At 43.9% G+C, this 24,355-nt stretch overlaps 2 protein-coding genes across 5 annotated transcripts; both read left to right on the top strand.

The window, feature by feature from the left end:
- The first annotated feature begins 231 nt into the window (after positions 1–231).
- On the top strand, positions 232–3,104 carry cbln12 (cerebellin 12). 3 transcript variants are annotated; one of them, XM_014337228.2, is made up of 4 exons: positions 232–506; positions 1,149–1,809; positions 2,186–2,305; positions 2,386–3,104. In XM_014337228.2, exons 2-4 carry the CDS (start codon positions 1,528–1,530, stop codon positions 2,581–2,583), a joined length of 600 nt encoding a protein of 199 aa, XP_014192714.1. In that variant the 5' UTR covers positions 232–506; positions 1,149–1,527; the 3' UTR covers positions 2,584–3,104. The 3 variants fall into 3 exon arrangements, with proteins under 3 accessions (XP_014192714.1, XP_014192715.1, XP_042081423.1); XM_014337229.2 differs by having other exon boundaries at positions 1,076–1,809; XM_042225489.1 differs by lacking the exon at positions 232–506 and having other exon boundaries at positions 767–1,809.
- A 1,617-nt stretch (positions 3,105–4,721) lies between these two features.
- On the top strand, positions 4,722–23,398 carry chd8 (chromodomain helicase DNA binding protein 8). Of its 2 annotated transcripts, none has more exons than XM_042225485.1 (39): positions 4,722–4,851; positions 5,882–6,993; positions 7,110–7,436; positions 8,819–8,932; positions 9,072–9,574; positions 9,681–9,792; positions 10,249–10,452; positions 10,571–10,639; positions 10,732–10,787; positions 10,919–11,036; positions 11,136–11,219; positions 11,340–11,477; positions 12,124–12,245; positions 12,372–12,615; positions 12,712–12,888; positions 13,150–13,293; positions 13,413–13,511; positions 13,661–13,820; positions 14,122–14,332; positions 14,487–14,682; positions 14,842–15,012; positions 15,156–15,446; positions 15,613–15,833; positions 15,936–16,138; positions 17,360–17,516; positions 17,599–17,688; positions 17,774–17,877; positions 17,989–18,112; positions 18,322–18,397; positions 18,494–18,762; positions 19,003–19,232; positions 19,347–20,018; positions 20,107–20,210; positions 20,293–20,514; positions 20,683–20,778; positions 20,878–20,991; positions 21,098–21,199; positions 21,295–21,399; positions 22,021–23,398. In XM_042225485.1, exons 2-39 carry the CDS (start codon positions 5,983–5,985, stop codon positions 22,396–22,398), a joined length of 7,818 nt encoding a protein of 2,605 aa, XP_042081419.1. In that variant the 5' UTR covers positions 4,722–4,851; positions 5,882–5,982; the 3' UTR covers positions 22,399–23,398. The 2 variants fall into 2 exon arrangements, with proteins under 2 accessions (XP_042081419.1, XP_005933727.1); XM_005933665.3 differs by having other exon boundaries at positions 10,246–10,452.
- Positions 23,399–24,355: the final 957 nt, after the last annotated feature.

The raw sequence follows: 24,355 nt of genomic DNA, 5'->3' as shown, positions 1-24,355 counted from the left end.
TGTCTAGACATTAAGTGCATGATCAAAGAAAAGCACAAAAGCAGCATCTTTATGGATCAAACGGTGCTGCGGATCGAGGAATCCAGCTCTATTTACCACATGCATAAAGACCTGGAAATAAATCTCGCTGTCTTGAAGATGGCGAAGGATCTTTTGATTCTTGTGAGGAGATCAATGTTTTGTTTGGGAATTACAGGGGGGGAAGGGGAGAAAACTGCCACTCACTTGCTAACTTTGCTCTTTGAAGCTGCTCACACTTGTTTATCTTTTATATTACTGTAAACGTGAGTGGGCGGATGCAGCATAAAGGGTGAGAACGAAGCAGATGGAAAGGAGGGAGAGAGAGAGAGAGAAGGGAAAGAACAGGGAGATAGACAGAGAGATCAGAGCAGTCTCTATCTTGGTTGTGATCAGCCATGCTGTGAATTAATGTGACAGAGGAGCGGGACAACAAGGATATTTCAGTCCTTCAGATATGGAATACACGATCCTTTGCATGGGAACAGGTGATCCTCTGTTTATTACTTTTATTATTCTCATAATCTCATAATTTTGTAGTCAGATCATGTTTAGTCACTGTTGATGAATAACACAATGAATTGTGTAATTCCTTGAATGAGGAAGCATGATGCATTTGTCTCTGAATAACTTTGTTGAAGCTTAGAAGGAAATGTTTTCACCCTGTTGCTGATTTTGCACAGATAAATGGATGTTGTTTCAAAAATGCTACACTTTGAAATGGCATTGGAGGCGTGGGGGGGGGAGGGGGGGCTTTGTATTTTACTCATTTCAGTGAGCTGAACCAACAGAAAGTCTTTCGAACCTGCAGAGAAGATGAATGTGTGTACGTGCGGCTGCAGCGTGTGTGAGTGTGCGCAACAAGAGGCACAAGTGGGAGAAACAGCGAGCGTGTGTGGCAGACAGATGGTCACTCAGTGGAGTTGTTCCCCATCTCTCTCTCTCTGATTCCCTTCTGGGTCCTACATCCTCCCCCTTGTCACCTCTCCAAAGTCTTACCTCATCTTTTTTTTCCCTCTCTTCCACACCTTTTCCGTCCTCGTCTTCATCCGTTAAGCCCGGACTTGGATCTTCACTCACCGTGCCGCCCCTTATCTTTTCTCTGTCTCTCCCTCTCTTCCCCTCCTCAGCTACATCTCTGCTTATTTTTTGCTGACGACATCAACTTGAAAATATAAAGAGATTTTTTTCTGAGTGTCATTCTGGACCCTGTTGACACAGCACAAAGGACACTGAAGAGATTTGGGGATTTGTGTGGGGGTCAAAAAGGGGGAAACTCGAAAGAAAAGACTGACAGATATGACCAGCAAACCGATCTGAGTCAAAACTGCCTGGAAAACATAGACTAAATTAAAAAAACAAACAGGTTTTCTTTCTCTTTCTGTTCTGATATAGAGTGTTTCTTTAGCCGTAGCATGTTTATTTATTTTGCAGATTGCCCAGAGTGACTATTGTCCTTAGAAATTAGAAATATTTGACTTAAAAAAAAATAAAATCTCAGGTTCAGTCATGCACCTCGGGTCAGTCCACCCTGACATCCTGCTCCTCCTGGGCATGCTCCTGTTGTGGGGACCTTTGGGATCCAGGGGCCAGAATGACACAGAGCCCATCATCCTTGAGGGGAAATGTTTGGTAGTGTGTGACTCCACGCCTTCGTCCGAGCCCGCCGGAAACGCCCTGGGCATGTCGGTGCGCTCTGGCTCGGGTCGGGTGGCCTTCTCTGCCAGCCGCCAGACCAACCACGAGCCGACAGACATGAGCAACCGCACCATGATCATCTACTTTGATAATGTGAGTTATCAGATATCTATGTTTATTATGCCCGTTTGTAGCATACTGTGGCAAATTGTGACAGGTTTATTTTTTACAGTACAGAATGGGCAAACACACAAAAGGCTCTGTGCTATCATTTTGTAGTCAGGTGTCTTCTCCCATTGGGTGTGATAATGAGCTGATTGCTAAACTTTTGAACTTGTAGTGAAGACACATAATGAAAACATGGTTGGATTATGCTGCACAAGCTGCATGTCCATGGACATTTTAGAGGGAGGGAGGGATGTATGAAAATAGGTCTCAGTAGTTTGGAAGTAAGCAATCTGAACAGACGAAAAGAATGACCCATGTCGTGACTTTATCATCCCCCGTCTTTTTCCTGCTGTCTGTTCAGATTTTGGTTAACGTGGGCACTCATTTTGACCAAGAAAGTAGTGTGTTCCTGGCACCAAGGAGGGGGGTGTACAGCTTCAACTTCCATGTGGTGAAGGCCTACAATAGACAAACTATTCAGGTACGCCCACTCAACTCTGAGACTCATAGCTGTGGTTCCAATGGATCACTCTCTTAATCTCGCTGGTTCCCATCTCTTAGGTTAGCCTGATGGTGAACGGCTGGCCAATGATTTCGGCATTCGCCGGGGACCAGGACGTGACCAGAGAAGCTGCCACCAATGCCGGCCTGGTGATTATGGAGAAGGGCGACAAGGCCTACCTCAGACTGGAGAGAGGCAACCTGATGGGAGGCTGGAAGTACTCCACATTCTCAGGCTTCCTGGTTTTCCCCTTGTGAGAAAGATAGAGGGTTGAAGCGCTGCAAAGTGAGAATGATTGAGAGAAAAAAGGGGAAGAGGTGGTGGGAGAAAAGAAAGGCTTCAATCTGTAACCTTATATAGTGCATGAAAAGATGGCTTTTATGCAAAAATGAGATGATTGTTCAAATGGACCAAAAAGAAAATGAGAGTAGATGGCAAACATAATTTCTCTGAGGAATTCATTTGCTCTGTTTTGTTTGGGGTTTTTTTAATGTCTAAATGCTTGTTATAGGAGATACTTTGTGGCAAAATTCTAAAGTAGCCATTTAAAACATGGGCTTCTGTGCTAGAGTACCTAAAAGCTTCTGTTCTTAAGTGTTTCAACACTGCTGTGCTCCACATGCCATCCTGTCTATGTTTAAAAAATCTCTTTATTCTAGTGTGCTGTATGACTGCTGTTCCTCTATATGCCTGTTAGTATAATATAACAAATGTTTATTTACAAAGAAATTTCTATCAAAGACCAAATAAAATAGTCTAAATCTGGCTCAGTATTTCACTTTGAGTATGCGAGCGAGATTGATTTCAGACAATATCTGATGAATCACCAAGACCGCGACTGTTTAATCTGCTTATACAAGGCAGTATTTCTCATCCCTTCCATTGTACCCTACCTAGTGCCATGGCAGCTGTTTGTAAATATAGATCCCACCAGCAGAGTTGGCATTGGCATGGACCGAAGGGACCAGCGTGGGACCCGGTATGAAGTGTGGTGTACGGTGGATGCTCCTTACAGGGCCGCAGACAGATGGAGGCTCTGTCGAACAGGCAGGTTCATCTCTGCAGGGCTGCCGTGGATAAAGTGTGGTGTGCTGTCACATGTAGTCACTTACGCTTCCGTGGTTCATGCCCACCATCTTCCTCTCTCTCTCTCTCTGACTTCCTTTGTCATTTTCATCCTTCTGTTACCAGAATTATACATTTATGAAAATAGGATAAGTAAAAAATTCATAAAAATGGAAAAAGCCTAGATATGAATTCACGCTGTCATATTAATGCTCCCAAAGAAGAATATCTTATTAAATTAACCTCAAGTCCTAGGCAGGAAATGATGGCCTTTCTAAATAAATCTCAGAAAACACAATGAAATCTTGCAGTGTTCGCACAAATGTTAAAATGTTTTTCTTTTTTATACTTTACACCTAAGTGCCACTGTACTGATTGGTTCACTCTTCAGCCACGTAGAGTGAGTAACCTCCGTTTTGCCCCGAGCCCCACAAGGACCTGCAAATACAACAAACTTCAAAGCCATTGGCAATTTATTTACTTCAAGATTTGCTCCACTCAAATACAATTGTATCTGACAGGGTGTGGCATTCCTGTGATCTGACCTCAGAGGGCCCTATGTAGAAATCTAAGTATGAGATTATTTAAGATTAGTTTACACTTATATGGTCTAATTAATTTGTGATTAAGGAAACTGACCAAAAGAAAAAAGAAAACGAAAAAATGAATCTGGGGCAATAAGAGCCCTTTTCTGTCCCAGTGCCCTGAAAACTGCATACATAACAGACTGAAAGCTAGTAATTATATTTTAATATTAGGCCACTAGAGGGCACCAAAGCCTAATTAAAAAACTGAATCGCATATGAAAGCGCCAGACCATTACATTAATACCCAGAGGAAGCTAATATTAATGTTCCAGGTGTACCAGTAACCTTGGGAAATATATAATACGCCCTCGTCGTCTGGTTATATACATCTAGAAACTAATAGACCGATATGACAACAGGTCTTCATTCATTTAATGATGTAGGCTGATTTCTGGGCTATGGCCAGTGTAATAAACCGCTGAAAAAATTGATGGTGTGCCATTCAGAAACAGGTCTTTTGGCCGTGCAGTCCATGAACACTTCAGTTTATTAAAACAATATCTATTTTTTTCCAGCCAGCTCTAAAACTGCTGCGCTTCCTATTTCGAGCATCTACAACAGCGAGACAGCAATGTTGAAGATCACCGAGCCAAACGATCCCAACTAGGCCGCATTTAGTGTTACTTCAACCAAACTATGACTCTCATCCCGCCCGGTAGCGGCAGTGCGTCTGATGGACAGCTAGTCGAGCCAATGAAATTGCCGTATGCTGCCGGCTTGGGAGGAGGCTAACCAATGATCGTTTCACGGCACCAGAGGGGCAAGCTTTCTGAGCTTTCTCTGGCAAGAATGTTAGTTCCTGCTCTCTCCTGGCCGTTTCCTGTAATCGTACAGTGTTGTGAGACTCAGAAAGCCATGTGTGTCGACGCAAAGGTAAATTTAGCACCCTGAAATTATTACTGTGAGAGTTGGGGCAGTAGATATGATGGTTATTTTCACGTATTTTTGCCGAAAATAGACGCAGGCCAGCCGAAACAGCAATGCGGCCTAACCTGTGTCTGAACGTTGACGGGCAATGGTTATTGTGGCACGTTGCTTTGGTTTGGTCCGGTTTGTTGACGATATCGAAGGAGTCCGGTGGACTGAATGGTTGATAGTAAATGACTGGAAAGCGAACTGACGGCGAAGAGGACACAGTTCATCGTGTTTTTGAGTCTAAATGTGTTTACGGTGCCACACACGCCTTTGTAACAGGCACATTTTTGTAGCGGTAGAAGCTAATGCTAGCCGACGGTTTTGGGAGAAAGACTGCAATACGACCTGAGAGGAAAGCATCCCGTCTCTCCAGCATCACTCACCTAATCGTATGACTTCACTGCTCGTTATTCTCATTCACTAAATGTTATCCGCGTACTTTCTCTTTATATGTTAACACTTAAGCCGACGAGCACTGTTTTTGTGTGTTTTCAAAGCTTTTAATTTCACTTTGAAAGCGTTTCTGGACGGTGTGGCCACGAGTTGGAGGATGAATTCAAAAACTATACTTTTAATGTTTCGTCTCTAGTTTACAAGCTGCTACATCCTTCTAGCATTATTTTATTTTTTATGCGGCCCATTAACTGTATTAACCGGATAATTTCCACCACAGCCACTAAGATAAATAAAAGCGTGTTTACATAAAGTGATCCTTGTTTTAGTAAACTTCACGTCCTTTTAACCCTTAAGACATTTCCACTGATTATGATCTTCATAGCCACCAGAAAACCATAATAAAAACTACAATGATTACCTTTCTCTGCTTCTCCCTTCCTTAACTTAAGCACTCTTGTACTAACCATTAGAGCTGTCACTTCACAGTTTGATGTACAGGTCTGAGCGACGTTCTGCTGTGATAGTGCAGCATTTCTTTGAACAAAGTCAGTAAGAAAATTGTGTCTAACTGTTGTTTCCTTTCCCTTCACAGCTGATTATCTAAAAATTGAGAAGAACTGGACAACAACTATTTAGCTTCCATCTCGGAGTCTTTTTAACATTGTGCCCATCTCCCTGTGTGGAGTGGGCAAGATGGCAGATCCCATTATGGACCTCTTTGAGGACACACCCCTGTTTAACTTGGATGCCCTACCGGACGACTCCTTTTCTCAGGGTTCCTCGGACCCGGTTGAGGAAGCGTTCAAGCTTGCTCTGGGCCAGGTGGATCCAACACCAGAGTCTGAGCCTGCTCCTGAGCTCGCGTCTAACACGAGCCTCGGTATTCCTGTAGAAGCTCCAGCCGTTCCGGATCCAGCCCCTGTTCAAGTCCCCACACAGCAGCCAGTGCAAGTGGCAACTCCTCAGACCATTTCCATAGCTGTAGCGCCTCATGTGACCCCTACTCCTACTGATACTGTGAATCAGATACAGGCCCAGACCACCATACCAATTGCCAGCAATGCCAGTGGGGCCACCAGTAGCACTGTCCTGTTGAGCTCGCCTCTGACTGTTTCTAGCTCTCCAGCTACAACCACCGCCACCACCCAGCAGCTCACACAGATAACCCACCAGCTTACTCCCCAGCAGTTAGCTGCCATTACACAACAGGCTGGTGGCAAAATCGTCATTCTCAAAGGTCCCCAGGGTCAAGCACAGGTGCTACAGACTGTATCAGGAGCCACGGGTCAGACTGGTGGAAAGGTCATCCGTGTAGTGTCTGGCACACCACTCAAACCTGGCATGTCCATCCTGCAGGGCGGAACAGTATTGAATCAGGCAGGCCCAGGACAAACACAAGTGAAAGTGGGTGGTGCAGGAGTGCAGAGGCTGCTGCAGTCTCCTAATGGACCAGTGAAACAGGTGTTGCTCACGTCCATGCCCCAGCAGGTGCAGCAGACACAAGGCCAGTCAGTTCAAGTGCAGATTCCAGCAACAGCACAGATAACTCAAACCCAGGCTGCCCAGATCCAGGTTCAGGCACAGGGCCAAGTGCAGCTCCAAAACCAAGCTGCTCAGATCCAAGTTCAACCCCAGGCAGCTCAGATCCAGGTCCAGGCACAGGGCCAAGTGCAGCTCCAGCCAGCTATGCAGGCCCAGACGCAGGTAAGCAGACCACAAAGTGTCAGCAGGTGACATTTGTTATACCATCAGGATAACTGCTGATTTCATGTTTTTTAATTAGTTCAGTTATAAATGTCCTTCTGCATTTCTCATTCTAGGGTGGAGAAGCAAAACGCATCACCTTGGTTCTTCAGCAGCCATCCCAGGCTGGCTCTGCAACTCAAGCAGGTCAAGCTCTTGCAGCCCAACAGCAGGTCACCCAAGTCCAGCAGGTTCAGACGGCACAAGGAGGCCAACCTCAGCAGACCCAGGCCCCAACTAAACTGGTTCTGGGGCAGCTCCCTGGGGGGAAACTGGTGCTCCAGGGGAGCCAGCTAGCAGCCCTGACCCAGGCACGAGCAGCAGGCCAGGCTGGAGGGCAGCCCAAAGTTCTCACAATTCAGCTACAGGTGCAACAACAGCCCAATCAGCAAGGTGGTGTAAAGGTGAGAAACGAATGCTGTAGGAGTTGGAGGTCTCGGCTTGTTTAACAGTGTTAATAAGTTACGTTGAGTTTTGATGGCATGTTTTTGCCAAAATCATTCAAATTGCTCTTAATTTCTGTTGTTTCAAGTAAGTGGGGCCTTGAAAGTCTTGTTGTTGTTGTTGTTGTTGTTGTTGTTGTTGTTGTTCCCTTGTCAATCATCTTGAATACCGGTCTGCTTTTAATTTCCACCATTCGCAAATACTATAGTTCTGAAATCTGTGAAAGTTTGCTCCTCCTCAAAGGTGTCACTGTGTAACTAATATTTTAGTTCAACATGTGTACCAGAGTACACAGTGCTTCAGATGTACAAATGTAATATGAGGTGACATGGCAAAACACCTTGGCTTTGACAACGTCTTTTAGCCAGGACAGATCAGACCAGCTTAATCACCATCTTGGCTCCACTGACCGGTATCAGTTAGTATTCAGAGGTAGTTTCTCTGATCAGCTGAAGAGCATTGATTGTTTTGAAACGCACTTTGTGGTATGTGATGTGGAGGGACTGGCAAGCTTGGAGATAAAGGACGGTGCATTTTAAATATATTGACATTCTCTCCGTGTCTTTGTTACGTGATATTTAATGGCTTCAGGTTGAAAAACCAGTAAATTTAAGTCTTTTAATAGGAATGTTAAGTTTATTATTACTCCAAATAATCAGATTAGACACATGTGTGTCTAATCTGTGTCTAATCAATGTGTTCGTCTTTCTGTCAAGTTAATAACAATTTTACATGGTCATTGTGGGGTTTTATGTTTGGTTTTTTTAAAACCAGTTTAAAGCAACATGACAACAAAATTTTGAAATGCCTTTGCTGTGTGTGTGTGTGTGGGGGGGGGGCGCAGTGTGAACGATAACTACAGTAGCAACCCAACAGGCAAACCATGAAACTGGAAGGACTCATGCCAGTTTATTTCAAGCATTTGAACTTTCACAATAAGACAGTGCAAACTGTCTACTAGTAAACTGATAACATAAGGACATTGTTTATTCATTTTTATATTTCAGGCGTGTGTGCGTGTATTTATGATGTAGCCCACTCAAAGTCTGTATGGGTGGGAACACCACCTAGTTTAAAGCAAATTTTGGAGTCAGAAGGAAGTCTCATCCATGTGCTAGAGGTTGCTTTTACAAGTCGTATGCCATCCAGTCTTAAAAACTTGTTAATACAACTTATTCTCGGAAACTTGCATTTAAAAAAAAAAAAAAAATTCTTGTTAATTTTTAGGAAGTCCCTCAGACAAGGCTTGTGTTTTTTTGTTTTTTAAACTAATACTTTTTTTTTTGTTTTTTTAATCAATCTGATCAATCTGTAACTTGATGTGTCTCTTTCATTTGTGCAGTACCAGCTGGTTTCAGGAGCTGGGAATACCGGCAGCCCTCAGGTGTTGCAAATATCCCAAGGCCAAGGAGGGCAGCGAGTGGCAGTACCACTCAAAATGCTTCTGCAGCCACAGGTAGACCTCTAATCTGCAGATTTTATTTATTCTCTACATTAGAGTGGGGCTTTTAATGTGAACTGAGAGAAATTACAGGGAAGAATGTATTGTAATTTTGTAAAAATGTTATGTATTTTTAACCTTCTCTTTAACTCAGACAAGCGCAGCCTCGTCGGCTGGCGGCACCGTCTCTGTTGTGAAGGTCATCAACACTTCAGCAGCAGGGCCGTCTTCTACAACTACCACTCCATCCCAGGCCATCCGCATTACCAAGGCGCCCGGAGAGCCTGCCTCTGTGCGGCGAGTGGAGATTCTCTGCAAGCAAGAGAAAGCTAACCGTATAGTGGCTGAGGCTATAGCTCGGGCCAAAGCTCGTGGTGAGAAGAACCTACCCAGAGTCCTTAACCAGGATGAGCTTCCAGCTACGCAGTCTTCCCCAGAAATGGGGGGTACCGTGACGGTGGTGTCTAGTGCTAAGAAGAAAACCAGCGGTGGAGGAAGTAAGAAGAAAAGCCCTGTATCTGGAGGAACGGCACCCAAAACCGCAGGAGGGCCTGACAAAAAGGGAAAAGTCAAGGCACCAGGAGGAACAACTATAGTGGCGGGAGGCACAGTAATACCCAGTGCTGCGAACAAGAGCAAAAGCAAAGCTAAGGCGAAGTAAGCAAATTAAGATGTCTCATTTAAATGCACAGCTTATTTCTGTACATTTAGAAATGCAGCTTTGAAGAAAACCATATTTAACCCCCCCTCCTCCATCCTACAGTACTATCACTCTAGTTGGAGCAAAGAAAAGGAAGAGAAACGCGTCCTCAGACCACTCTGACGGGGAGTTGAGTCCTGCGTCACCTGCTGCGCTGGAGGATGACATGATTACGGTACAAGCACATGCATGCTCATAAAATCATACAAGTAGTGTTGAGCCATCCTTTCTTTTCTTTTTTTGCCCCACTGTGAACACTTCATAATCGTACTGTTTGTTGGTAACAATTGTTGACAGTACATTGCCCTGATTTGATGTCTTTGTGATAATAATTGCGACATAAAATAAACAGAAGATTAAGAGTATGTGGAGTACTTCCACAGTAAAGACTTGTCCTAATAAAACCACCTGATAGTTGCAGATGAGTAGCCTCCCTTCCTGTCTCAGGTGGTTGACACACATCCAGTTATGTGCTGGGACGTCCCAGTTATGAACAGATTTGGAAAAAGGGGGCATATAAGTCAAGATACCACAGAAATATAATGAATTCTAAATAAAAACTGTCTAATAACACTCAGCTCCTGCTGCACAGAATACACACGTTTAAATCGCGCCCCTCTCTCCTCAGAAGAGACGCTCCAATCGTGTGGTGAAGAGAAAGAAGTACACTGAGGATCTAGATATCAAGATAACGGATGATGAGGACGAGCAGGAAGACGTAGATGTTACTACAACCGCGGCAGCTGTGGCTTCCATCAGCAGTGGGGCACCAGTGCAGCTCAAACAGGAAGTGGAGCTGGATGGTGATGGATTGCCCAGTATGCAGTTCTTTGTGGTGAGTGTGGAACAATATTATTTCTTCTTATTGTCACGATGTTTGTTTTCATTCACATTTATGTGTGGCTATTTGTGATGTTTGTAGTGTGAGTTTTTGACACGTGTTTATTTTACAGGAAAACCCAAGTGAAGAAGATGCTGCCATTGTAGACAAAATTCTCTCCATGAGATTAACCAAGAAGGAAGTACGGTCACGTAATTAATTATAATCATTAAATTAATATAATTTAAGTTGTTGCGGGCGTAATGGCTTCAAATTTCCTCTTTTGTTTTTAAGGTGTTTCCAGGCCAGTATACAAATATAGAAGAATTCTTTGTGAAATACAAAAACTAGTAAGTTGCAGTGTCTCTCTGAGCATCTTTGACTCTGGCACGTGACACTTTTTTGTTTGTTTGTTTGTTTATTGTTTGAGGGGATGGGTGAGTGAGTAAAAATGAGTACAACTGCACACTCTTGTTTTCAGTTCATACTTGCACTGCGAGTGGGCCACTTTGGAGCAGCTGGAGAAAGACAAGAGGATCCATCAAAAGATTAAGAGGTTCAAGACCAAGCAAGCTCAGATGAGGCACTTGTTCCAGGAGGTGAGCGTGAAGCACACGCTGAAACCTGTCAGTTTGGGTGTATCTCAGTTAGATGCACTCAGTTATGCTGTCTGTGGCTAATGCTATTGTTTTCTTTAGGACGAGGAGCCTTTTAATCCAGACTACGTGGAGGTGGACAGGATCCTGGATGTGTCCCACAGTGTGGACAAGGACAACGGCGAGGTGAGAGATGAGGCATTAACCTTTGGCTATGTGGCCTAATTTTGGACATGGTTCTTTTGACCTCCCTTTGCAAAATTGCAAATTGCTTGTGTTAATTCCCATTCTCTCTCGTCCTGTCAGCCTGTTATCTACTACTTGGTGAAGTGGTGCTCTCTGCCATATGAAGATGCTACTTGGGAGCTGAAGGAGGATGTGGACGAAGGCAAGGTTGAAGAATTCAGCAAGATCCAAAACAGACAACCTCGCCTTAAGAGAGCGGTGAGCAGTCATGTAAAAGATATAGTAATGTGTCTGTGTGTATTTATGTTGTGACGTCTGATAGTACAACCCTGTATTCTTTTCAACACAACATTACAGTGATGACCAAAGCCACTGATGTGAAATTGTCCAGCCATAAGTCCAGAAATACTATTGATGACTGTAAATTTGGAAGAGCACGTGATTGTGAAGACGCTGGCTTGGATGAAGATGTGTATCCAGCATCCGTGTTTTAGAATCCCAAACTACAGTTAAATTAAACAATGGTGGGAGGAAGCTGTAACTTTAAGTTTGTCCCTGTGTTTCTCTGTTAAATGTTTAACGTAAACAGTTTAGAGAGACACTTTGTGTGTAACAGAAACAAACTGACACAACCCCCAGTGCACACATCAAACATGTTCAGTGCAGGTTACCATTCACTGTGAACCAAACTTTAGAAAATCCCCAGTTGTTCCAACAGGACTAATCTGCTCTGCATCAAGATGCAGAAATGCTTCTTTGAGTTTCTTTCTTTCTTTCTTTCTTTTTTTTTTTTACTTTTGTCTCCTTCCTTCAAAACTTGGCTTAATGGAAAAAATGAGAACTTACGTAAGGGAACAACGATGTTTCTTGTGAGTTTTTCATCTATTTTTTCTCTTCTATTTAGGCACGGCCTCCTGCCAGTTCTTGGAAAAAGTTGGAGGAGACCAGAGAGTACAAGAATGGTAACATACTCAGAGAGTACCAGCTGGAAGGAGTCAACTGGCTGCTCTTTAACTGGTACAACAGGTATTTATCCCACACACTCTTTTGCTTAACACCATGGTCAGAAACATATTTTAACCTTCAAACTAGTTTCAGACAGTGTGAACATACCACCGCATTTTGCACTCAAATGATGTTTCTTTATTTTAGGCAGAACTGTATCCTGGCAGATGAGATGGGTCTGGGGAAGACCATCCAGTCTATTGCACTCCTATCTGAGGTTTATGCTGCTGGTGTCCAGGGCCCCTTTCTGGTCATTGCTCCCCTCTCCACCATCACCAACTGGGAGCGGGAGTTCTCTACGTGGACCAACATGAATGCCATCGTCTATCACGGCAGCCTGGCCAGCCGACAGATGATACAGCAGTATGAGATGTACTGCAAAGATGAGAAGGTAAAGTTATTGGTTATGATCGCCAGCGATTTGTTTTGTGTGTTTTTTGTAATGTGTTCATAACATGTATAATGAAAATCATGATTTTGTGTGCAGGAGCATTTAATCCCGGGTGCGTACAAGTTCGATGCTCTCATCACAACCTTTGAGATGGTGCTATCTGACTGCCCCGAGTTGAGGGAGATCGCCTGGCGTTGCGTCATCATTGACGAGGCTCACCGTCTCAAAAATCGTAATTGCAAGCTTTTGGATAGCTTAAAGATGCTGGACCTGGTGAGTGGACCACAGCTAATGTTGCTGAATAACAGGAATACTGACATAATGGTGTCCGGCACAGTTTTAATTGAATTAAAATTGTTTTCATTTACACAGAAGTGCACCCCAAATGGTTTTAAAAAAACTTTCAGACTTCAGCTAATCCGTTTTTTTGGGATCTTGTTCCTTCTGCATCGTCCCTGATTTATCACCGCACGGTTTTACACTCGCCCTTCTTTTTTCTTCCATCTCACAATTTGTGTCTTGTGGTTCTTTCAGGAACACAAAGTGTTGTTGACTGGCACTCCCCTCCAGAACACTGTGGAGGAGCTCTTTAGTCTGCTTCATTTCCTGGAGCCTGCCCAGTTCCCCTCTGAAACTGAATTTCTCAGAGACTTTGGAGACTTGAAAACAGAGGAACAGGTGCGACATGCCTAAATATTGGCGTTAGCATCGATAACCTTATTCTGTTTGTCGTCGTTACATATACGCATCGGCTCCCTTGCCCGCTATTGAGCTGATTATTTGTTTTGATCCTTTAGGTTCAGAAGCTACAAGCAATCTTGAAACCCATGATGCTTCGAAGGCTCAAGGAGGATGTAGAGAAGAACTTGGCACCCAAACAGGAGACCATCATTGAGGTTAGATGGAATAAAATCTTAATGCGAAACCTTTTCTTTTCACCAAAAAAAAGGAAAAAAAAAACCAAGGATCTCAATTGACGATTGCCATAACATCACTGGTGAGCTTAAAGGGAGAAAAAACATAACGTGCAATTGTTTCCTCTCAGGTTGAGCTGACAGATATCCAGAAGAAGTACTACCGGGCCATTCTGGAGAGAAACTTCAGTTTCCTCAGTTTAGGAGCAAGCAGTAACAGCAATGTCCCCAACCTGCTCAACACTATGATGGAGCTCCGCAAGTGCTGCAACCACCCCTACCTCATCAATGGTATTACATGACTCTTAACGAGTTTTTTTTTTTTCCCCTCTAGTGGAGACAGCTTGTTTATCAGAGTTCATCCTCTGGCATTGATAAACAACATTAGGTCGAAGTTCTTTTTTAGCTCTTTGTACCTTTGGTACACTCAGGCTCACAGACCTAAACTGTGCCATATAGTTCATATAATCATTTGATATTTGGCAGATGTTATTAACATGTGATGTTTCTAAAATACAGCGGCAGCACTGCAGGTTTTGCCAGCAGGTATCAAATTTATTTAAAACCAATATGTTCTCGTTGTTATGTTCAGGTGCGGAGGAGAAGATCGTAGCGGAGTTGCGGGAGGTGTATGACCCCCTGGCCCCTGACTTCCATTTGCAGGCTCTGATTCGGTCGGCTGGAAAGCTGGTGCTACTGGACAAGCTGCTGCCTCGCCTCAAGGCTGGTGGCCACAAAGTGCTCATCTTCTCCCAGATGGTGCGCTGCTTAGACATTCTGGAGGACTACCTCATCAACAAGAGGTATGATGACCGCAGTGTATATGTTGCAGTTTTTCTAAAATGATAAATAAATGTCAAATGCATGCTAAGTCAGCGATCATTAAAAATCTTTTTGAAATATTTGTTAGTGCTTGCAGAATGCTGTGTGGTAGGTTAATGTAACTTGCTTTTACAGATACCTTTATGAGCGAATTGATGGTAGAGTGCGTGGGAACTTGCGACAGGCTGCCATCGATCGTTTCAGCAAACCTGACTCAGACCGCTTTGTCTTCCTGCTGTGTACCCGTGCTGGTGGCCTGGGTATTAACCTAACTGCTGCTGACACTTGTGTTATATTTGACTCTGACTGGAACCCTCAAAATGACCTGCAGGTACAAGACATAAAGTGGCATGAATATAACCAAAAGATCAAACAATCTTAAAATATTTGGTTCAAACTTTGTACTTTCTCCTCATTTTGTGCAAGTTCTGCTCTCTTGACCCTTTGTTTGTTTTGTTTTTTTAATTTGTTTTTTAAATGGCTATTTTAGGCCCAAGCCCGATGTCATCGTATTGGCCAGTCAAAGGCTGTCAAGGTCTACCGACTCATCACTAGAAATTCCTATGAGCGGGAGATGCTTGATAAAGCAAGTCTGAAGCTAGGTCTAGACCGTGCAGTCCTGCAAAGCATGAGTGGCAACAAAGACAGCAACGTCAATGGGGTAAGAAAAGTCAATTATCAGAGCCACATTATTGATCAGTTGTAGTATATTTTGTGCATTTTTTTTTTTCTTTTTTCTTCAAAACTAGCCTTTTGAAATCCAGTCTGGGTAACTTGTAAATGTCGTTCGATGCCTTTCGACAGATCCAGCAGTTCTCCAAGAAGGAGATAGAAGATCTGCTTAGGAAGGGGGCTTATGCTGCCATCATGGATGAGAACGACGAGGGTAGTCGGTTCTGTGAGGAAGATATTGACCAGATCCTTCAGCGAAGAGCCACTACCATCACCATTGAGAGCGAGGGAAAAGGTTCCACTTTCTCCAAAGCCAGCTTTGTGGCCTCTGAGAACCGTACTGACATCGCCCTCGATGACCCTGAGTTCTGGCAGAAGTGGGCCAAGAAAGCAGACATAGACATGGACACAATCAATAGGAAGGTAAAGCTATGCTGTTTTATTTTTTTGGTAAAGAAATTCATATGAGAATTGTAGAGCTAAATGGTGTCAACTTGTATTAGATTTATTTAAAAGCACCTATCCTCTCATACACCAAGTTTGAGTTGTTTATTGTGTTCATCTTAATATAACGTGTTTCTCTTCACAGAACACTCTTGTGATCGACACTCCAAGAGTTCGTAAGCAGACCCGTCAGTTCTCCAGTCTACGAGGTGAAGGTGGAGACCTGTCCGATCTAGACAGTGATGAAGAGTACCCACCGTCCAATTCCAGACACTCGCGTGCTTCTCGGCGGTCTGACCGCCACAGCGGAGGTGGTTACGGCCGCACTGACTGTTTCCGGGTGGAGAAACACCTTCTCGTCTATGGGTGCGAAGAGTGCATTTCCTGTATTTATTATATATATTTTTTCTTTTTAATTGGGTTTTGTCCTTTATTTTCACTCTTTTACCTGTGTTCGTCTTTTTTTAGTTGGGGTCGCTGGAGGGACATCTTATCCCATGCCAGGTGTAAGCGGCGTCTGAGCGAGCGTGATGTGGAGACGATCTGTCGCGTTATTCTGGTCTTCTGTCTGCTTCACTATCGTGGAGACGAGAACATCAAGAGTTTCATCTGGGAGCTCATCACGCCGCCAGAGAATGGGCGTGAACCACAAACGCTACTCAACCACTCGGGTATGGAGCTGCACTTAGCATTTATCCCTCATACAGTTAGGTGCATATATATTTGACCACTGACACAGGTTTTGTTTTTGTTTTTTACCCATTTATTGAAACATATTCCAGTTATAGTATATAATGGACATAATGTGTAGACTCAACTTTCATTTGAGGATATCCACAAGGGTTTAGGAGTTTAGCTCCTTAACATGCACCCTCTTTTTAAAGGGACAAAAAGTCATTGGACAATTGACTCAAAGACTGTTTCATGAGCAGGTTTGGGCAACTCCTTCATTAAATCATTATCAATAAAAGGCCTGGAGTTGATTTGAGGTGTGGCGCTTGCATTTGGAAGATTTTGCTGTGAACAGACAACATGAAGTCAAAGAAGCTCTCCGTGCAGGAGAAATGAACTATCCTAAAGCTGCTGGGGAAAAAAAACATCAGAGACGTTGATACAATATTACAAATGGAAGATTCTACAGTTTAGTACATCCTGAGAGAGAAAGAAGGCGCTGGTGTAGCCGAATGAATTCTGAGGTGTTCAAAGACTTACTGTCTGCTCAAATCCAGCTAAATGCTGTCAAATTAATTGTGTGGTACTTTATAATATAAGTGGGCAATTACCCAAAACATACAGCCAAAGTAACCCAGGAGTTTATTTAAGCAAAGAAGTGGAATATTCTCGAATGTACAAGTCACTCACCTGGCCTCAACCCAATTGAACATGCATTTCACTTGCTGAAGACTAAACTTGAGACAGAAAGCAAGCAAACAGCAACTGAAAGCTGCTTCAGTAAAGGCCTGGTGGAGTATTAAAAAAGAGGAAACCCAGCATCTGGTCATGTCCATGAGTTCAAGACTTCAGGCTGTCATTGCCAACAAAGCGTTTCAACCAATTATTAGAAATGAACATTTTATTTCCAATTATTTAATTTGCCCATTACTTTTTACTGAAATGAGGGGATTGTGTTATTAAAAAAATGCTTTAGCTCCTCACATTGTTATGCAATCTTTTTGTTCACTGAATTAAAGCTAAACTACAACTCAGATGCACTTCACCTGAGTCTGAGTCGTTTCATCATTGTTGTAATGAACAGAACCAAATTTAGAACAAAGTTCTCTGTATAAAATATTTATGGACCTAACTGTGGTTCCTAGCTTGTTAAAGAGCAAATCTGTTAATCTGTGTAAAAGCTGAATAGCAGTATTTATTCTTTTTTTGTGTGTGTCTAGGCCTTTCTATTCCTGTCCCAAGAGGCAGAAAGGGCAAGAGGGTAAAAGCCCAGAGTACATTTGATGTTCAGAAGGTGGAGTGGATCCGCAAGTACAACCCTGATACCCTGCTGCTTGACGACAGCTACCGCAAGCACCTCAAGCATCAGTGCAACAAGTTAGTGAACCAGTCAGCTGTGTGTATGTATATTTGTATAGATTATTCACCATGGATATAAACCTCTATTCTCCCATGTCAGGGTGTTGCTGAGGGTGCGTATGCTATACTACCTGAAACAGGAAGTTATTGGTGAACATTCTGATTCTGTCCTGAAAGGAGCTGATATCAGGTATCTAAAATATATAGACAAGTGCGCACACAAACAGCAGCCAGTCCTGGCCATATATCATACATTGTTTTCTTTTTCTTCACAGGGATGTTGATATCTGGATGCCTGAGATGGAGCAGCAAGAGGTGCCCGCAGGATGGTGGGACTCTGACGCAGACCGCTCACTGCTGGCTGGTGTATTCAAGCACGGTGGGTTCAGTGTGAGGATCTTATTGTGGTTTAAAGACAGGCTCAGTTCTTGCTCTGTGTTGGTGGTCAAAGATTTAGCGTTTAACAGCCTCGACTTTTCCCTGCTCTTAGGTTATGAGATGTACACCACCATGCGCGCTGATCCTTGCCTCTGCTTCCTGGAGAGAGTCGGCCGGCCTGACGACAAGGCCATTGATGCCGAGCAGCACACTGGTGATGCTGAACTGGGAGACGAGTGAGTGTCGTTGGCAAACTGGGCCGATTTTAGAAGTTATTTGCTTATAGATTTGTAGCAGATTTTCAAATTAACTGTGAGCTTTTACTGTTTCACATTTCTGTCAGTTTTGAAAGTTTCAAATGTCTGTGTTTAAGTTAAATTAGATTACTGCATAATTGCATTGTTTACTTTTTCTTTCTATCTTTTTTTTTTTAATTTAAATGCAGGGGTGACTACGATAAGTACTCAGAAGACCCAGAATTTAAGCCTGCATCAAGACACACCAAAGATCTTTTTGAGGAGGTACATATCAGACCCATCACATTTGGATGTGGCAGCACTGTTCTAATGTCATAGATTTGGATGATAGCACTAACAAATTTTTATTTTGTCCTCCAGTCCATGAATGTGGACGAGGAGATTTCTGTGGAAGATAAGGCACCTCCACCAGTGATCATAGAAAATTCAGCTAGCCATAGCGGTGTCTGCGAATGGCCCTCAAGCTCATCGCTCACAGCACGGCTGCGGCGGTTGATCACAGCTTACCAGCGCAGCTACAGACAAGAGCAGCTGAAGATTGAAGCCGAAGCGAAGGGTGACCGCAGGCGCAGGCGGTGCGAACAGGCCAGCAAGCTGAAGGAGATTGCACGGCAGGAGCGACAGCAAAGGTATACTGCTGCTATATTACTGTCTCAACACACAGTAGTAAAAGCTTTAATCCCACCAAATCACTATTTTGTAAATCTTGCTTAAGATTTTGGAAATATTACCTTTTACAGGTGAAATGCTGAGTTACCATGTCACATTATAAACACGTAAAGAGATTTAAGTATTTTCCATTTTAGTTCAGAATCAGTTATACAAAATACCGTCCTCATTCTGACCCCTTTCTCTTCTGTTTCTTCCAGGTGGACACGTAGGGAAGAATGTGATTTCTACCGCGTGGTGTCAACTTTCGGTGTGGAGAAGATCAAAAAGGAGCCCGGTCTTCCTGAAGGAGGAGAGCCAGAATTTGACTGGACCCGTTTCCGTACTTTTGCCCGTCTAGATAAAAAAACCGATGAGAGCCTCAGTCGATACTTCCGTTCCTTTGTCGCCATGTGCCGGAGGGTGTGCCACCTGCGTCCAGGCCGTGAAGGTAATTACTAATTGATTGATGCTTGGCTTCTTCTTCCCCCCCCCTGTATGTTGTAGTCAGTGTCCTACCATATCTACCACATGATTTAACATATTTCACGCTCACCTTATTCAGATCCAGCAGAGGTTACCCAGACTGTGGCTCCCATCACTGAAGAACGCGCTTCCCGTACTCTTTACCGTATCAGCCTCCTGCGTCGCCTTCGTGAGCGAGTCCTCCCCCACCCCTGCCTGGAGGAACGCCTCGCTCTGGCTCCATCCACCTCCGAGCTCCCTGCTTGGTGGAATATTCCAGAGCACGATCGCCAGCTAATGCTGGGCGCATCACTGCACGGCGTCAGCCGCACTGAGCTCTCCATCTTCGCAGACCCACAGTTCACTTTCAGCCAGGCCCGTGATGAGTTCATCCAGAACCAGCAGGCCCCACCTCCTCCACCTCCTCCACCTCCACCACCCCAGGCACCACCCACCATGACACTCAGCCAGCCCAAGACTGAGGAGCACATGCTTGGGGTGAAAGAGGAGGGAACCGATGAGAATATTGGGTTGCTCGCAGGTGAAATCGCCGCTGGATTGCAGAGTACGCCCTTGAGTCACCATGACGGCAAAATGCGAGGTCAGGGCTGGAGCTTCAAGAGGAGCAAGGTGCGGGGAGAGAAAACGGAAGGGGGAAGGAAGGGGGAGGGAGCGTCTGACTCGGATTCAGACTCTGATTCGGGCTCATCATCCTCAGATCGATCGAGTAGCAGCGATGATAGTGGAGAGAGTGAGGCGGAGGTAGAAGGAGGTGAGCTGGTAGTTAACAGAAAAAATGCTGAGTGGGGCGGGAGATAGAAATGACCTGTGTGCTAAGTTACTCTTTTCAATCTATACAGGAATGAAGGTGTGCGATGTGGATGAAGATAATAGTTTACTCTCAATGACTACGTCTCAGGATGGCATTCCTCCTCCTGATCCCCTCAGGGTTGACTGGCCCAAGGTAATTTATGCCCGCTTAATCCATACATGTGTGGGGTTTTGTCACGGTAAAAGACTCACTCATGGGATTATTTTTGTTTCAGGACCGTGTGTTGATCAACCGCCTGGACAGTTTGTGCACCCTCGTGCTGACCGGTCAGTGGCCCTCGGGCCGGCGTTACGTGTCTGAAGCTCAGCTCAACCCGAACTCGGAGCTGGTGGGAGATGAGATGGCTTACACACGGGTGATGCGTAAACCCCCCATCATGCCTGCCGTCCCAGGGGCAGATGGAGAAGATGGCGAATTTACTGTAAAACTCCTCAAGGTGAGAATAAGGTTGAGACATTAGAATTGTTGTAGGGATACACCGGCAAATTCTGTTCAGCTTACCTGAAGCAGTCTGTTGACTGTTAATGCAAGTTGCTAAAATATTGTTGACTGTGATGTATAGTCTGTGGTTAAAAATACAAACCACCTCCTCTCACTCTGCCAGGAGGAGGGCCTGAAGCTCACATTCTCCAAGCAGGCCTTGATGCCCAATGGGTCAGGAGGAGAAGCCAGTGGCCGGAAGAAGCGCAAGGACCAAGAGGTACAAGAGTCAGGTTTACATGTTCCTCTGCAACAGAAACCAAGCAGTGTTTGATATCACTTCATAATCTTATCATCATATCTCTTCCTTTCTTTTTAGTTTTCTGACATGGATGGACTCCACGATCCGTTGGAGCGGATGCCTCGTCGCAGGGACCCGCCCACGTGGCTGAAGGAAAACCCAGATTATGAAGTGGAGGGAGACATGCTGGAGGTAAATTCATGACTCTTATTCATGTCCCGGTTCATAAACAAACCCTGGTGACAGTTTGTGGCGAAACGGGTACGGGACTATGTTTCATCATATCTTGTTTCTTCAGCTTCTTGTGAACCGGAGCAAGAGGAAGAGAAGGAGGAGGGCAGATAAAGCCATCACAGGCAATGAGAAGGTCAAACTCATCAACATGAGGACAGGGAAGAAGGTGGGGCGCAGTTGCACACAAGCGTAGACTGGTGATGTTTACGTTTAGGCTTTATGATGCCCCTCGCTAACAAGCATGCAAATGTTTCTCTGTAGGTTGGAGCTGCTTTCTGTCCAATGTTGCAAGAACTGAGAGAATATCTGGAGGAGAATCCCGACAACGCTGTAGCACCGGAGTGGTCCGAAACTGTTCGGAATTCTGTATGTATTAAAGATGCTATAATTTTACATGACTCTTGTGATTAGATTACATCTTTATTGATAATTCTAATACTTCATTGGGTCGACATCATTATTAATTATTCATAACAAAGTAGGGCGCAATTGTGACGCTGCAATTGCAAAGAGGCACCAATGGAGGTGGAAAGCTCTGTGCTCATTGTGCCAATTTATGAAGATGAATTCAGTCATTTTGTTAGAGTAATAACAAATGTAACCTATGAAGAGCACTGCAAATGAGCAAACCAGAGAGTGCGAGTCCTCTACTAGCATCACAGGCACAGCTTGTCGGAAATAAAGCAGTCTAAGGCTAAAGCATGCACATTTGATTTTGCTGACCACCTTCAGGACAAAGCCAAAGCTTTTGCACCACACTCGCAGCTGTGGACATGCAGCGGTGCTGTGCTTAAAATGATCTTGATGCTATAATTAAGCACAAATGACGGCGTCAGATGATGACCCAGATGGCAGTAAATTGCCTCTCACAACAGTTGTATGATAAATTTCAATGAATCAGATAATTTTTCACTCTGATTTTTGTGCCGACTCGATGAATTATTCATATTAATTCAGATAATATTGATTCTTTGCTTTTTCTCACAGGGCTTTCTGCCGGAGACCCTGTTCCACCGACTGCTAACGGAGCACTCGGAGATCCCGAAGAAAAGCCGCCGCCGTCATCATCACCACCATCACCACCACCACCACCACCATCACCACACTCCAGAGCCTACCCCCGAAGACCCCAACCTGGACGGAGTTGAAGAGGAGACTCTGGTGTCAGATGGAGCCTACATGATGGACGAGGAGGACCTGGAGTCCTCTCATCACTTCCTCACCAGTCCAGACTTTGATGTTAAAATGGAAGGAGGAGACAGCCTTTCACAGGGGGACTATGACAGCTCGGATCAGGAAGCGCTATTGGACGATGTTATCATAGCACAGAAAGACTCTGACTCCTCATCAAGCTCAGAGGATTGACTGAACCCTCCTCTCCAAACACATCTGACTTAGTCCCCTTTTCCAAAACAAATCATGTTATTCCTAATCATTTATTTTTATCATTATGTATCAAATTATGGATGAATTTGTTTTGGGGTTTATTTGTTGCTACATCTTTTCATTTGTTCTACATAGGATTTTTTTTTCCATGTGAGGAGCAGATTTGCACCCTTCAATTTATTTTTTGTTTGTTTGGTTTTTTTCCCCCCCCCCAATCGTGTCCGGTCCTTATTCTCCTCAATCTTCCTCTCTAACCTCTGATAAAACGGCAAAAAGCTGAGCTTTCTTACCTGTCAACTGGTCCTTGTCCTCTACTTCCTTCTAAAACCGACGAATTCCCATCACATTCCCAGCCGTGACCAAAAGGGGACCCCTGCTGTACAGATACACTTTTCTTATCTAAGAACCTCAAAGCTGGTCCTCTAGCGCTACATGAAACTGGACGTGTACTGAGCAGAGCCAGATCCCACAATCTCCCCTGGGTCTCGTTCTGTCCAGACGAGTCTGTGAACTTTAAAGGGGATCCAGTTTATGGATGTACTGTTAGTGTTTTCACTCTATGGGAGGGTTAGGGGTAGAGAGGGAGGGAGGGAGAGGGGAAAGTGGCGTTATTAGTTACTGAAACGTAATAGGAGGATGGGTGTATTGTACAATGTAGAGCTGGTCAATTGTGTACTATGGTGCAAAGATGACGGCATTGAGTTACTATTCTTGTTTTATGACCTGACTGTATCTGTGATATGAATAACAGCAATCTACAGTGAAAGCACGTTTGTGTGTGTTATTGCGATTTCCACTCAGCTGAAGCAATAAGGAAGTTTGCTGTCTGTACACATAATGTCCTCCTGTTTAATAGTCATGCCCTGATTACAGCAGACGATGATGTATAAGAGCTCCAATTATTCCCGTTTCCCCTGAACCGAGATATGTTATGCAGTTATTAAGCTATATTGGAAACTAAAGTAGTATTTATTGTGAAGTTTACTCTGTCTCGAGGCTAAATGTGTGAAAATAATGATGTAACACGGATGTGCAAACACTATATTTGGTGCAACTTGAGCTTAGTGTGTTTTTAGGATACAGGTGTTCCTGAGGATTGGGCTGCGATTAAGGTTTACATAACAGAGCAGCGTGAGGAAATCCTTAAGTTGGGACAGGAAGCCTGAGAAATAACTCGGATTTGATAAAATTGGTTCATTAAAATCCTTCGCTAAAAGGGGAATAATTGCATTCAGTAAATGCTGATAGTGGTGGAAAGAGAGATTAATGGTTAAGTTGGGGTTTTGTTTTTTGTTTTTGGTCCCCGTAGCGTGATCGTACATACTATTCACTGGTGGAAGGGAAAAGAGTCGATACAGCGTGGTATCATAATATTGTATCAATACGGTAATGTTTTGTAAAATACATTAAAATACTCTGGGAACATTACAAACGAGGCCTCATGTCGCCTGATAGGATGCAACTTTTATGCAAACGGTCACAGTGTGACTTGCACTGGCTACTGTCACACTCAGATTGTTAAAGGATTGCACATAATTACTGTTTGGTTTGATAAATGCAGACTGATTGCCAACGTGTTGCCATCAGTCTGAATGAGTCGTTGTCAACAAGGACAACTCAAGGGAACTCAACTCACTGGTTATATTTCTATAAAACAGGAAGGTTGCCGAGAACAAATGTAGTGGTTAAATGTGAATTTTTGTCTATTTAGACAACAACTGTAATATTTCCTTGATTTCTCACAGTTAATTGTTGTATTATCAGAAACAGATTGCATGTAACTGCCGCTCTAACTGCAGGCTGACTCTGGCTTATGGCAACGTTTATGGCCGGTTTTAGTGACAGTGTTGGAACATTTGACAGTCAAAAAAATAACTGAAATTTATCCTAGTGGATAAAATAGATACTGACAAAGTTTAACTTTGAGGACATAATT

The sequence above is a fragment of the Haplochromis burtoni genome, unplaced genomic scaffold, assembly GCF_018398535.1.
Source record: "Haplochromis burtoni strain Fernald_Lab_line unplaced genomic scaffold, NCSU_Asbu1 Contig_172, whole genome shotgun sequence".
NCBI classification, from domain to species: domain Eukaryota; kingdom Metazoa; phylum Chordata; class Actinopteri; order Cichliformes; family Cichlidae; genus Haplochromis; species Haplochromis burtoni.
This window is presented reverse-complemented; position numbering and strand designations above follow the sequence as displayed.